The sequence below is a fragment of the Pseudonaja textilis genome, chromosome 7 (assembly GCF_049901715.1).
Source record: "Pseudonaja textilis isolate UNSWEBS1 chromosome 7, rPseTex1.2, whole genome shotgun sequence".
In the NCBI taxonomy this organism is placed as follows: domain Eukaryota; kingdom Metazoa; phylum Chordata; class Lepidosauria; order Squamata; family Elapidae; genus Pseudonaja; species Pseudonaja textilis.
Window position 1 is genome coordinate 61022550 of NC_141996.1, and position 13389 is coordinate 61035938.

Consider the following 13389-nt stretch of genomic DNA (forward strand, 5'->3'; position numbering starts at 1 on the left):
CTCCACTTTCAAATCACATTGTGTTTCCCCTGAGACAAAAACCTCTAATGTGTGACCTCTCGTGTGTTGGACCCTCAATAAGTTGGGTCATGTCCATTATTGTCATGGCAACTTTAACTTCTGGATCACTCTAGACTCCCCACTAAGGGAAGGCAGGTTTAAATCCCCTAATGCTACTAGCTAAGAGACCTCTACCACCCTACTTGGAATCAATCCAAGCAGTCTTGGCTGGGATCCCATTCTGCAGTGGAGGGGGAGGAGTTACAGAGGGCACAAATTGACCCAAACAGGATCTCATAACTTCTCTGTGGTGGATGTCTCTTGATTTTAGAAAAGATTTCTGGATGACAGTAACTACCCCTCCTCCACTGGCATTATTATTCCAGAGACCACGACTGAGATTAATATGTTTGATTATTGCAGGACAGTCTGAAATTCAACATTGTGATGGATTTCCGTTGCATATTGAATGGTGCTGCAATTGTTAATTTATTAAAATTTTTGCAACAGGTTAAGAAATAAATGGATGCTTGGAACAATTCTACCTTTTCATCAGCCAGCCTCAGGAAGTAACATGAGTGTATAAGAATATCAGAAGCACAATAATCTTGCTATTGGGCTTAGTGACTTTTTTTTTTCCAGGCATTTCGTCTACCCCTTCCATATTTTTAAAACTAACCCCAGATCTAAGTTATATTGGTTGTAACTTCTTTAATGTATGATTTTTGCTTCCTGTGAGGCAGTAACGGGACACCCAGTCTAGTGATGATTGATGGGCGAAGAAGCATCTTTAGCAATGGCAGTTTTGTTATCCATACTGTGAAAGCAGAAGATTCAGGATATTACAGTTGTGTGGCTACTAATAACTGGGGATCAGATGAAATTATTTTGAATTTGCAAGTTCAAGGTAAGTTAGCAGTGTTTCTTTCCCTGCAACTATTTCTTAGTTTAAGGAATTTTTATTATTATCAAGATAACAGAACCTTTCAAAGTGTAAACTGAAAATCATAGTGTGTCCCTGGAAAGCAACTAGGAGAAAGCAGCTCTCTGATAACTCAAAGGCTATACAATGGATATGTTCTTTGGTTCAGTGAACTAGAATCAGTATATACAAATTACTTGGAAGTAGATTTATTCTGAGCATTACAGGAAACTTTCAAATTGTAAGAATTGATTAAATTGCTGTGTTCACACAACACACTTATCCATGTCTGATTTAATCATGAATATACTCCATTTTCTAGGCTAACACAATAGAGTGCTTATATTAAAAAGGCTGTTAAGTTAGCTTTCAGTAGTGACTTGGTTGACATGGATGTTATTCTTCAGTAATAATGCAAGTGATTGGAGACAATAGTGCATTGTTCAGACTTTCACCAGCCTATCAATAGATCTAATGTGAGTGATGTTGGGGACTGCAGTTCAGCCATATATAGAAAGGTGATACACCTGATGTATAGGAATAGTTGGAAAAGTATTTTCCCTGCCTTCTGGTAGGCGATTATACAGGGATTGTAGTGGTGGAAAAGTCAAGGGCAAAAATATGATTACGAATGCCAGCTAAAATTATATAATATTTGAATAGTCAAAGAAAAAAATGTTCCTGCTATGTTTTAATTGAAGATGTCATATTAGCAGACACATTGACAGATAACGACTTACATATTTTCCCACCTCAATTCTGTGATAAATGTACATATTTAAAATCAAATGATTACTCAAACTATTCTTCATTTCTCCTTTTAACTATTTCTTATTCAGTTCCACCTGACCAGCCTAGACTTACTGTATCCAAAACGACCTCTTCCTCAATCACTCTTTCCTGGATACCTGGAGACAATGGAGGCAGCTCTATTCGAGGTAACATTCAATAGTTTCATTTCAATGCCAGAATGTTTTTTTCTTAAACGAGTGCCCTACATGTTGCCATTTCATCCCAACAGAAGGTTATGTTAGTTTTGCTTATCAAAAAGTTCAGTTATCTGAATAATGCTGCTTACTTGACAGTAAGGATTTGGAAATAGTGTCCCATATGAATCAGAGATGCCAGTTATTTAGCTAACAAAATATTATATGATATGTCCTAGAATGGATTATTTAAAAATCACTGCATTCCTGATTTAGGTTTGATTGATCAATATTATATTTAATCTGGGATATTGTTAATTACTGAATTCTCAACGGTTTTGAATAAATTAAAAGCATTAAATTATTAAAATAAAAATAAAAGAAAATAAGTATAATTAATACTTAAATATAACACGTAATCAATGCAAGCCTGTTCAAAGTGATACTCAACTCTGCAAAGAGAGCAGTTGAAATAACTAGAACAGCCACAGCATAGAAAACTAACTTGAACCAGGACTAAATCAGTTCATACAGTTGTAGATGAGCTTCCTCAGTTGATCTCAGTAAATACTGGAAGTTCACATAGAAAGGTAAATATTCTCACACAGCCTGGACTTAAGGCAGGGTTTGAAATTAGTAACTGGTGCTTCGTGTTTTGTACCAAATTGAATTGGCAGACAGAGCAGTATCAGTGTAAGTGTTTCTGGAGTAAACCCAAAGGCCCCTTGGACTGCATTACTACATTTGAACCTGGAGGTTGTCAACATGTAATCTATCATTTTATCATCTTGTTTCCAAAAAGAGATGCAACTGGCATAATCTGGTATATCAAAAAGTGTCCCCAATTGGAAAACTAGAACAAAATTGAGGTTTTTATACTGTGCTTTCTTCTTTGGGGAGAGTGTAATCCCATTTAAAACTGGCAACCCCCAACATTCTAGAAATGTAGTCCCATCTCCAACTTAAAAAAAAAAATCCAGGAAGATGCAGAAGAATTTCAAAGTCCTTATTAGTCCTCCTGATGTAAAATACTCTTTGATTCATATATTTTTTAATCTAATTAAATGTTCTACAGTATTGGACTATGCTTTGTTTTTGTTTTAATCTTTGGTAGGTTATATACTGCAATACTCTGAAGACAACAGTGAACAATGGGGTAGTTTTCCCATTAGCCCTAGTGAACGTTCCTATCGATTGGAAACGCTGAAGTGTGGCACATGGTACAAGTTTACTCTGACAGCTCAAAATGGAGTGGGACCAGGCCGCATCAGTGAGATCATAGAAGCCAAAACACTTGGGAAAGGTATTTGAAATTATATCCTGCCTTTATTCTAAATTAAATATTTGAATTCCCATCTGCAAAACAGTTTGGAAAGTTGGGTTAATTATTTTCCATAAAATGTGAATGAAACATTTATTGAGCAATCTGTACTGTAGTACGCAGTATATGCTGAAGTCTTAGGCCATCCCTTTAATATTGGTTATTGCAAGTTGTTAGAATTTTGTTCCTTCTTTCATCTTTTAGTCTGTCAAAGATCTATACATGGACTTGTACACTGAAAGTAGGTCTCAAGGGGAACACAGTCATCTTAGATTTCAACAGATTATAGTCGTTTAGTTCTAAAAATCTTTGCAATTGCATTCCCAATGTATATCCTCTCCCGAAAAATATCATACACAAAGAACTCCAAAAACTATAACTGTCAGGGCTCTGACAATCCACCCCATTTGAATCATGAGTCTCTAGCCGCATCTCTCAGAGTTTTTAAAAAATTGTTTATTAGGACTGAACATGTCGGCGTTACCTGGGTGCAGCCGACACTGAGTCACATCATTCATCTCACCCTTGACCCTGGTCTTCCCCCACTCCCTGGATGTTTATTCTCCAATGGGACACATCCATAGTCAAGAGTCATAAATCATGCTCTCCAGTAATAATCTTGTGTGCCAGAAGCTTCGGCCGCCTAGCAATTATCTATGAAAATATTTGAGGTATGCATTACTCCCCCCCACTCCATTTCTGCTGACAACTCTAAAAACCCAGAGAAATATTTTTGAGTTGACAATAACTATGAATAATAAGCAGAGGACAAAGGGGAAAATGACAAAGGTTGTTTTAAAAAAACACAAGACAAAAACAAACAGAAATATGCATTCCAACTTGAAAATTAAAAAGAGATTCCCATCTGAGAGACTAAAGTCACTGTGTCTTCTATCTATTACAACTTTTTAAATTGAAATATATATTTTCTTGTAGAGCCACAGTTTTCAAAAGAACAAGAACTCTTTGCCAGTATTAACACCACTCGAGTAAGATTGAATCTTATTGGCTGGAATGATGGTGGTTGTCCAATCACCTCCTTTATTCTGGAATACAGGCCATTTGGGACAACAGTGTGGACTACTGCACAACGAACATCACTTACCAAATCATATATAGTATATGATCTTCAGGAGGCAACCTGGTATGAGCTGCAGATGAGAGTTTGTAACAGTGCTGGCTGTGCTGAAAAACAGGCCAAATTTGCAACACTCAATTATGATGGGAGTAAGTACATTCATTTCATTGTTGTTTAATCAAGAATATTCATAAATAATATTTCATATAATGTAGCTTAAGTGCCATTCATTTTTTTATCTTGCAAGATGGCATTTGTGTGTAGTAAAGGAAACATTAACGATGTTTGCAGGCTGAAATTCCACCTTATATGCCATCATATTGAAACATTTTTACATGGAGCTGCTGAATTTATATCAGGTTTTTCAGGGAGCTTGTTAGTAAGTACAATTCATCTTAGGATCTCCAACAACTTTTTAATGCTTTTTCTATATTCTTGCTCTAATTAAACACACACTTCACCCTTAAAGCACCCAAAATATTACCCAAAGTAATTCTGGCACAAATGTCAGAAAATATTAGGATTTCTTTCATGCTTGTTTTTGATTTGAAAATAAACTGTTACACAGAGAGTAATAGTGAGCAGCTACAGATTTGTACTTGAAACTTTCTGCTTCACTTTTTTCAGGTGAAAATTCAAAGGCTGAAAATTTTTTCAGCCTTCAATTCCCTTCTTCTCCCCACTGTTTGAAAATGAAGCCTGTAGTGTCAACATTTAGGCTTGGCTTAGCTTGTCCAAGTTTTACTACAGGTTTTATTACAGGTTTTACTTTTTACTAGACAGAAGGATTTATTTATATACCCTTGTTGAACTGAATCAGGAATATTTTTGACTCCACATTATTATTCCATACCATGACTTTGGGAACAAGAGATACCAGGGTCTGACTTTGAACAAATCTTGAAAATGCTAATTCTAAATGGACACATATCTTCAGTTTTAAAAGAAAAGGGGCCACATTGCTCTTAAAAGTAACTTGTAGTTGGTATTTCAGTTAGAACCTTTTTGAAAATATGCACAACCCTTCTATTTTCTGCACTGGCTGACTACAGGGCTTCAAAAAAATAAAATGTGAATTCTGAATTCAGCCTGGAACATTGTGTATGTAAAGAATGTGTTGTCCAAAGAGCGGTAGCCTTTATGAAGCAGATCATTTATCTACCTCAATGGTTCCCAACCTTCTCTTTCATGTAGATCAGGGGTGTCAAACTTAAGGCCAGGGGCCAGATCCAGCCCACAGGGTGCTTAGATCTGGCTGACGGAGCCACCCTGGAAACAGCGAAGGACAGGCCCCTGGTGCCTCTGCCAGCTAAAATGGAGCTTGCAAGGGCTGCACATTGCCCTTCCAAGCTCCATTTTCACTGGCAGAGGATTGCAGGAGACTGCCGCAGCTGAAAACGGAGCTTGGGAGCCTGCTTTTGCTGTCACAGTGATCAGGCCACCACTAGCACCCCCAACACTAGTGACATCGAGCTGGCCATGCCCTAGCTATATCCACCCAAGCCCCCCAAGGTCAAACACAACTTTGATGCGGCCCTCAATGAAATCGAGTTTGACACTCCTGATATAGATCATAATATTATCACTGATTTTTTTTTTAAGATCACCACATAAGTGACATTTAACAATGTGCAGACATCATGGCTTATTATTCCCTAACAGCGCCACTTAATTATAATCTGTGGTGTCTGATTTAAACATTTTATTCTTCTTAAACAATGGAAATGACATATTTTTAGTAAGATTTGTTTATTCCCATGTGACAATTTGTGAGCAAGGATGTCAAAATTTTGCGAGATTTAGTAATTTATTGAGGTATTGGATATTTTAAAAAATAATTTTTATTTTATTACTTAACAAATGTCATTTATGGCATCTTTTTCAAGTAGTTGGTCCACAATCACAAGTTAGGAACCATTGCTTGAGAATAATCTCTGAAAAAAACTGCTTCTTAACTAAACCCTCATCTTAGTTCTCTTACCTATTTACAGACAATTTATAAGTTGATTTTGTCTTGGTGCTGATCTATTCCTGTCCAGTGAAAACTATCATTTATATAAATGTAAGAATTTAAGACATATTTGAAAAATTTACATCATTTCCTTAAAATGGCCCTAAAAATGAAAAGAACCATCCTCATTTGTGGCTACAAATTTCAGGATGAGTATAAAAAGTGATTATCAAAAATAGCTAATTAGAACACCCGTAGTTACATGAGAGAACTTAAATCTACCACTAGCTTTTATGTAGATTCAAAATATGATGTGAATTAGCTTTTAGTAATGTATAGCAATCAGTGCTATTAGACAATCCATACTAAGCATAGATTCGCTAACTGCTTAGTGATTTAAATTTTAGAAAAGTAGCAAAATGCCAGCCACATTTCCAAAAGGACTTCACTGTATATAAATTAGATCTATTAGAGAAAAATTCAGATTAGGCTCACAGGGCATATATATCAGCTCTTTTAACTAATGACCCATCCTTCCTGCCTATGACTCTTAAAATGTATTAAACAATAAAAAGGAAATAAGATTAAACAATCAGAAATTCTTGAAAAAAAGAAAATGACATTACTGTGAGAGCAGACTAAATGCTTCCCTTCAGAATCAGTAAGTCTGGAAACCTCTTTTAGTAGTCACTGAACTCTTCATTACATTTGACTTTGTTAAGATTATTTTGAATAAAATAGCAGTAATGGAAAGCTGCAAGAAAAGAATACAATCTAGTAATATCTTTCTTGACAATAACATTTAGTGCCTCTGAAAATAAAAATAGTAGATGGCTTCCTTTGCCTGGAATAGTATCCAGTTATTCCCTAAAAGTAAGAAGAGGTGAGGATTGATAGAGGTTATCCTGAGGGTAGGATAGATGTTGTGAATCAAATAAATGGATTGCCTGTCTGGTAAATTGGTGTTTTGTGACTAGCATATTAACTGTGCCTGCCATTTGTTGAGCAAGCAGTCTTCTCAGTAATATCCATGTGACATGCATGGTCCTGAAATGTCAAATCACACTTCACATGATTGTCTGCCTACCTTCACACTCAGTAATTGTGACTTTTGAGTATACAAAAAACTTTTTTAAAAAAATATTCCCAAAATTCAATAGGCTGTGCAAATTTCAGACACCTTAATAAGTTTTCATTGTAGAGGATCAGACTATTAAGGTTTTGCAAACCTTCCTAGTTTTATCTCCTTTATTTACTAAGTTCCTCCAGCCTGGCAAATCCACAATGAAGCACTTTTTTTGGCTAAAATTGTGGTTTTTTAGTAGGAATTAGTAATGCTTGCCTCAAATAAGAGGTAAATATAACTCCTATAATATTTTTGTGGCTGGAATTTAATTCTTATGATTGAAAGTCATACTGTGTTTTGTTCCCTACAATTTCTATAAGGAAGATTGTGGTTTTATGAAGAAAACCAGCATTTTTCATGGCAATAAATATGGCCTGATTTGTCTCTTCATTCCAATGAAAAAAATGAGTAGCAGTTTGCCTCAAAATAATGCAAAGCTAAAATGATGAAGCTTTCCTAATAAATTGAACCTCTTAGGAACATACCGGTCAGCTTCTGTGCACCGTAGTCACTTAAAAACCAACCTTTTCTCTTCGTTGATAGGCATCTAATGTCATGACACTGTTTCCAGGTACAATCCCTCCACTCATTAAATCAGTTGTCCAAAATGAGGAAGGTCTGGCAACCAATGAAGGGCTAAAGATGCTGGTGACTATTTCCTGTATCTTGGTTGGGGTCTTGCTGCTTTTTGTGCTTCTGCTGGTTGTAAGAAGGAGACGGAGGGAACAGAGACTGAAAAGACTGAGAGGTAAGAATCAATCTCAATTATTGCCTTACGTATGTCATAATTTCTATATAAAAATGTGGAGATTTACACAGAATAGAATAAATGAAGCTGGTTTTCATATTACAAAAATAATGAGTGCTATTTCCCATACCCAATAGGCAGTGTTTGGTGTATTGGTGAAGGTGCTGGCCTAGAAAGTAGAAGATTGTAAAATCTAGGCCTGCCTTAATCATGAAAACCAACTTTGGACCACTCTTTCTCAGACTACCTCAGAGGGTTGTTGTTGGGAAAATAGGTGACAGGAATATTAGGAAGTTTGCTGCCTTGAGTTATAAAGTATATAAAAAGGCAGAATGAATATATAATAATAACAGTAACAACAATAAACAATGATACAACTCTTGTAACATTAATAAAAAGAACATATTTTAAGGAATTTAGAAATTTATCTTGGCATGTAACATGATAAACATATAATGTTCCAATTCTGTCAGAGAGTTATAGAATGTAGTACAGGTAATCCTCGATTTATAACTACAGTTGAGAATGGAATTTCCATCCCTAAGGTATGGACTCATTAAGTGAGTCACACCTGGTTTTACAACTTTTTTTTGCCATGGTCAGAAAGCAAATCCCTAATGATTGGGACCTCTGGGAAGGTCACAAATGATGTTCACATGACCCTGGGATGCTGCAGCTGTCGTAAATACGGGTTGGATGCTAAGCACCCAAATCATATGATTGCAGGATTCTGCAATTGGTCATAAGTGCAGGGAAGGACATAAATCACTTTTGCAGTGCCATCGTAACTTCAAACAATCATTAAATGAATGGTTGTAAATTGAGGATTATCTCTATAAAAAGGGATATGCAGATTATGCCATTGATTCTTATGACATTATTTTAAAAAGTCATGATCAATTTGCTATTTCAGATTACTTCAATAGCAGTTATGCATGAAAATTCTTCCTTTTTTTGTAACTTTGTAGATGAAAAAGTTGCAAATTCAGTGTATATGAATGATGTAGAGTTTATTTTCTATATGTTGCTGCTAGCAAATATTTAGAGATTGCTAAGATTTTGATGTATTCGTTTGTCATGTATTGCTTAGCTTGACTAGTGATGATTCCGTTTTAGCCCTGTCTTTCTTCCTCTTAGTTTTTACAGCCAACACTATCTGAGGTACAAAAGGATTGATTGCCAGAAGAACAAGAGAATTAAGTGTTGATTGGGGAAGGGGACAGAGTAGATGATTTAACCTAGGTTCCAACTGCTGCAAAAACTATATTTTCTTGTCTCCAAAGGAAGTTCATCCAAACAGCTACTATAAAATGAACTGTCCGTGTTGCTGAATATGGTAGAACTCAAGTGAAAGCTGCAGGAGTTCTGTAAATTTCCCAAGAGAATGTATCCCAGAAAGGTTCAAAATAATAGATGGCAAGATCCTAATAAGCAAAAGCTAAGACAGCAGCTGGGTTTCATAATTTTATCTTTCCAACCATACCAGTCTCTCCTTTACACAGTACAAGAAGTTGATTGTATAGTTAAATTTAATATTCCAACATGTCTAAATTCTTGATTGTGCTGCTTCTTTGTGGACATCATTACTGGAGTTGACAGTAACCCTATATTCTGTGTTCTAAATATGTCACATTCAGTAAAATTTTAGATTATTCATATCTTAGATGGTGGATTAAAAAAAGTTGAACAGGAAAGGGTAGCTTAACTGCTCCATGTATCCTCTGGATACTGACTTTTATCTCTATATAGGTAAATATTAATTAGGGAGCAAGCTTTTGAACTGATAATAGATCATTATGCTAATCATAAGGTAATTTATTTGCTTTTAGCTTAGGATGTTGGGTGAATCCTATCTATTATAGTTCAACATTATATGGAACCTAGATCACTTGTGTTCATGTATACTTCAGAGCAGGGGTGGGATTCTACCGGTTTGGACCGGTTCTATAGAACTGGTAAATTGTGCCCCTGGCCGGCCCTGCCCCTCTCAGTCCGCCCCTCCCCTCCCTGCCCAGTCAGTCCTTATCTCGAATGCGCAACATTGCATGCATGCCCGACATTGCTGACTGCATTCTTCCCCACCCAGTCACTCTTTAAAGTATTTTTCCTCCTGACGATCAGCTGTTCTGACGATCAGCTGTCCCAGAATCCCCCTGGCTGTTTTACTGCTTTGCCCAGGAGGTTTTCCTGAGGCCCAGTAGGCAAAAAGGGATGTGTGTGTGGGGGGGGGGGTGCTGTGTGTTCCCTGCACTCTGTTTTTTGCCTTCCTGGGCTTCAGAGAAGCTTCCTGGGAGCAAAAATGCCCCCCAGGAGGCTTCCCTGAGGCCCAGGAGGCCCAAAAATGGAGCACAGGGCGTGCTGAAAAAAGCCACACCCACCCAGTCACATGGCCATGCTCACCTAGCTATGCCCATAGAACCAGTTGTTAAAAAATTTGAATCCCACCCCTGCTTCAGAGGAAGAGAAAGAAGGCATGAACCTAAGAGACTGCCAACCTATTGTAGAACAAAGTGTCTTTGAGCCAGCAGAGGGAAATCACGCTACTAATCAATAGGGATCCTGCAAAATTGGCTAATCTGTTTGACAGTGATGAATTAACAAACCTTGATTAACTATCAAGTCTTAAAACTATTAAGATCTAGCAAAAATAAAATAATCCCTGCTAGATTCCTAGAACAAGGGTTGGGTTTAACTTTGGTAACTCTTTGCTATATTGTTCTTTTGAATTCAGATTTATTCTGACTTTGGACTGCGTTAATCTTGTACCTGTGTCAAATCCTTGATCTGCTTCTGTGACTTATCGTGCCTTAAATCTTGGGACATCTTTCCTCATATTTTTTTCCTTACTCCTTGGTTTCTGCAATATGGCTTCTGATATTACGCTGTCTTGAGCAATGTAGGCCATGAGAAAGTTTATTGTCTTCTGTTTTAGGTTAAGAAATCTCCTCCTCAGTTTTCTGGCCGCAATTCTTGACTACAAAAGCAGCACATTATCACTTAAACATTTTATTTTTTAATTAAACAGTCAACAGCCTTACCAATGTGCATTATTCCTGTGACTTATGTTAAACTCACATAAGTTGTTGGCAAAAAATCTGGTTTTTGTTTTTTAATATGACACTTCTTACATATGCACAATTTGTTGTAGTGTATTGCTCATGAACGCTGGAATAGTTTTTATACAAGAATGAATATATGAATGTTAAATGTTAGTGCTGAAAACTGAAGGACATTGAACATGACTGTCCTCCAAAGATAATAAAATAACCTCATGACTCTATAAATAAGTCTTTTTGCTCATAATTAAAAGTATACTTTCTTAATTAATTAAAATGACATGAACAATTAAATGTAAAAAATAGCTTTCAGAATGTGTTACAAAATTAATTAAAGTATCAAAATAATCATCTTGAATAATGCACATTAGTAAAATTGATACAAATGTCTTACCTTCTATTGCAGTCATAGCAGATGGTCATAAATAATTAAACTTGTTAATAGGTATAAAAGAATCCATAATATCAGCCTCCAGTGTGATTACGCATTTATTAAGTGATCTTTATTTCCTAAGTTCTAAGTCCTTCTTTTTGTTGGTATCTATGTGTGTGAGTGTGAGTGTGTGTATGTGTTTATATAGATACATACATACATACATACTACAATTTCATATATACAGTATATGCACACACATACATACATACATACTTATATATAGGAAATACGCACACACACACACCCATACACATATACACCAGCATTAGGAAAGTTTGTAATAATATCAAAGTGAATTAGCTATACCATTTCATTTGATAAAATTATGGTTGTTTCTATGTGCAGTGTAGCTATGTCCACTAAGTGAGTAGGCCAATCAAGGCTGGCTGGCTCCACCCCATATTTTAGTGAAGCATCTCATAAAAGCACATTGCCAACAAAAAAAATACTGTTTCCTAAACACATACTTATGTGATGTCCAATTCCATCAGATCCAAAGCTCTTTTACCTCCCCATTAATAGCAATTCAGTTTTATGATTGAATATTCAGGTTGCTCTGCCACATTCAGTCTCTTTCAACCAAGATGAAAGCTTCTATCTGGTAACTGTATTAGATTGTTTGGGGATTATTACGCAAATGTAAGTACTAATTAGCTGTTTACATAATGCTACTATTTCTCCTGCTTTCTTTTCTTTCAGATGCAAAAAGTTTGGCTGAAATGCTTATGAGGTAAGAATAGTTAAAAAAGCAGAATTCAGCCATTAATTTTAAAAAAGGATTCCATGAGTCAAGGCCTTGGGACTACTTCAAAATTCATACCTTCATTGGGAACATTCTATTTACACATTTCTCACATTTGAGAACAGAAACTTCTAAGCATAATCTTCAGCGTGTCTTTTTCTGCACTGAGGGGGAGTAGTTAGTGAGCAAGGCTAATAGAGCCAATGTTAAATGTAACCTGAATAAAAATTGAATGTAATTTAATGTAATTCAATGTAAAATGAAGTATATTTATTTGATTTGGTTAAATACAGATAATTTGATTGTTCCTTAAAAAGTTAAGACTTTTCAACCACATTAAAATTGCATTTAAGCCAATAAAAGGACAGTGGTAGAAAAAGCAAGGGTTGTAGTCAACTTGCCATTGACTTAAACAGTGTAACTTGAGTACACCACATATTAATAGCAATTCCAGCAGTTCCAGTTGCTATCATAAGCAGTTATTAACTGAGGACCTTATACAACTATAACTTTAATCTTCATCATAACTTTGAACAATCACTGAAAAATTGCACCTAGGTTAATATTACTTTTTTGACTAGTCCTTTGCATGAAAATAGAAGTTAGAAATTAATTCTAATTTCTTAACTTCTTGAAAAATTATATGAGGTAAATCCTTGCAATTTTGTAATTTTCTCAAAAGTTCTCCGAAACCCACCAATTTTGTGTTCCTGCTAATTCTTTTATACATAAATATAATTATATGGATATATTTAACACACGCTATGAACCAGTTAAATATTCTATTACACTTTTATTGCCCAGGTTGTATTTTTATATTTCCCCCTAAAAGATAGTTTATGCTAAATATAATTTTAAAATAAGAATGTAATCATTTTGGTTATATGCTATAGCAGTTATTTGAAATCAATGCAGAAATATTTATTTACATAGTGCTGCTATTGCAGCTACAGTAACTCATAGAAGAGTTGAATAAATACCAACTTTTAGAATATGTTATTTCTATATTTGCTGTATTGTTAGCAAATCTAAGTGAAGCAGAGAGGAGGAAAGAAGTAAATATCACCATCTTTTGTATCCAGT

At 35.6% G+C, this 13389-nt stretch overlaps 1 protein-coding gene across 2 annotated transcripts in view; it reads left to right on the top strand.

The window, feature by feature from the left end:
• Window positions 1-13389, top strand: part of DSCAM (DS cell adhesion molecule) — a 420440-nt gene that overhangs the window by 354528 nt on the left and 52523 nt on the right. For both annotated transcript variants that reach the window (XM_087937792.1, XM_087937791.1), the window contains exons 23-28: window positions 744-907; window positions 1762-1860; window positions 2963-3151; window positions 4106-4396; window positions 7896-8072; window positions 12264-12294. In XM_087937792.1, coding sequence (XP_087793918.1) covers window positions 744-907; window positions 1762-1860; window positions 2963-3151; window positions 4106-4396; window positions 7896-8072; window positions 12264-12294 — 951 coding nt within the window. The remainder of the gene's footprint in view (window positions 1-743; window positions 908-1761; window positions 1861-2962; window positions 3152-4105; window positions 4397-7895; window positions 8073-12263; window positions 12295-13389) is intronic.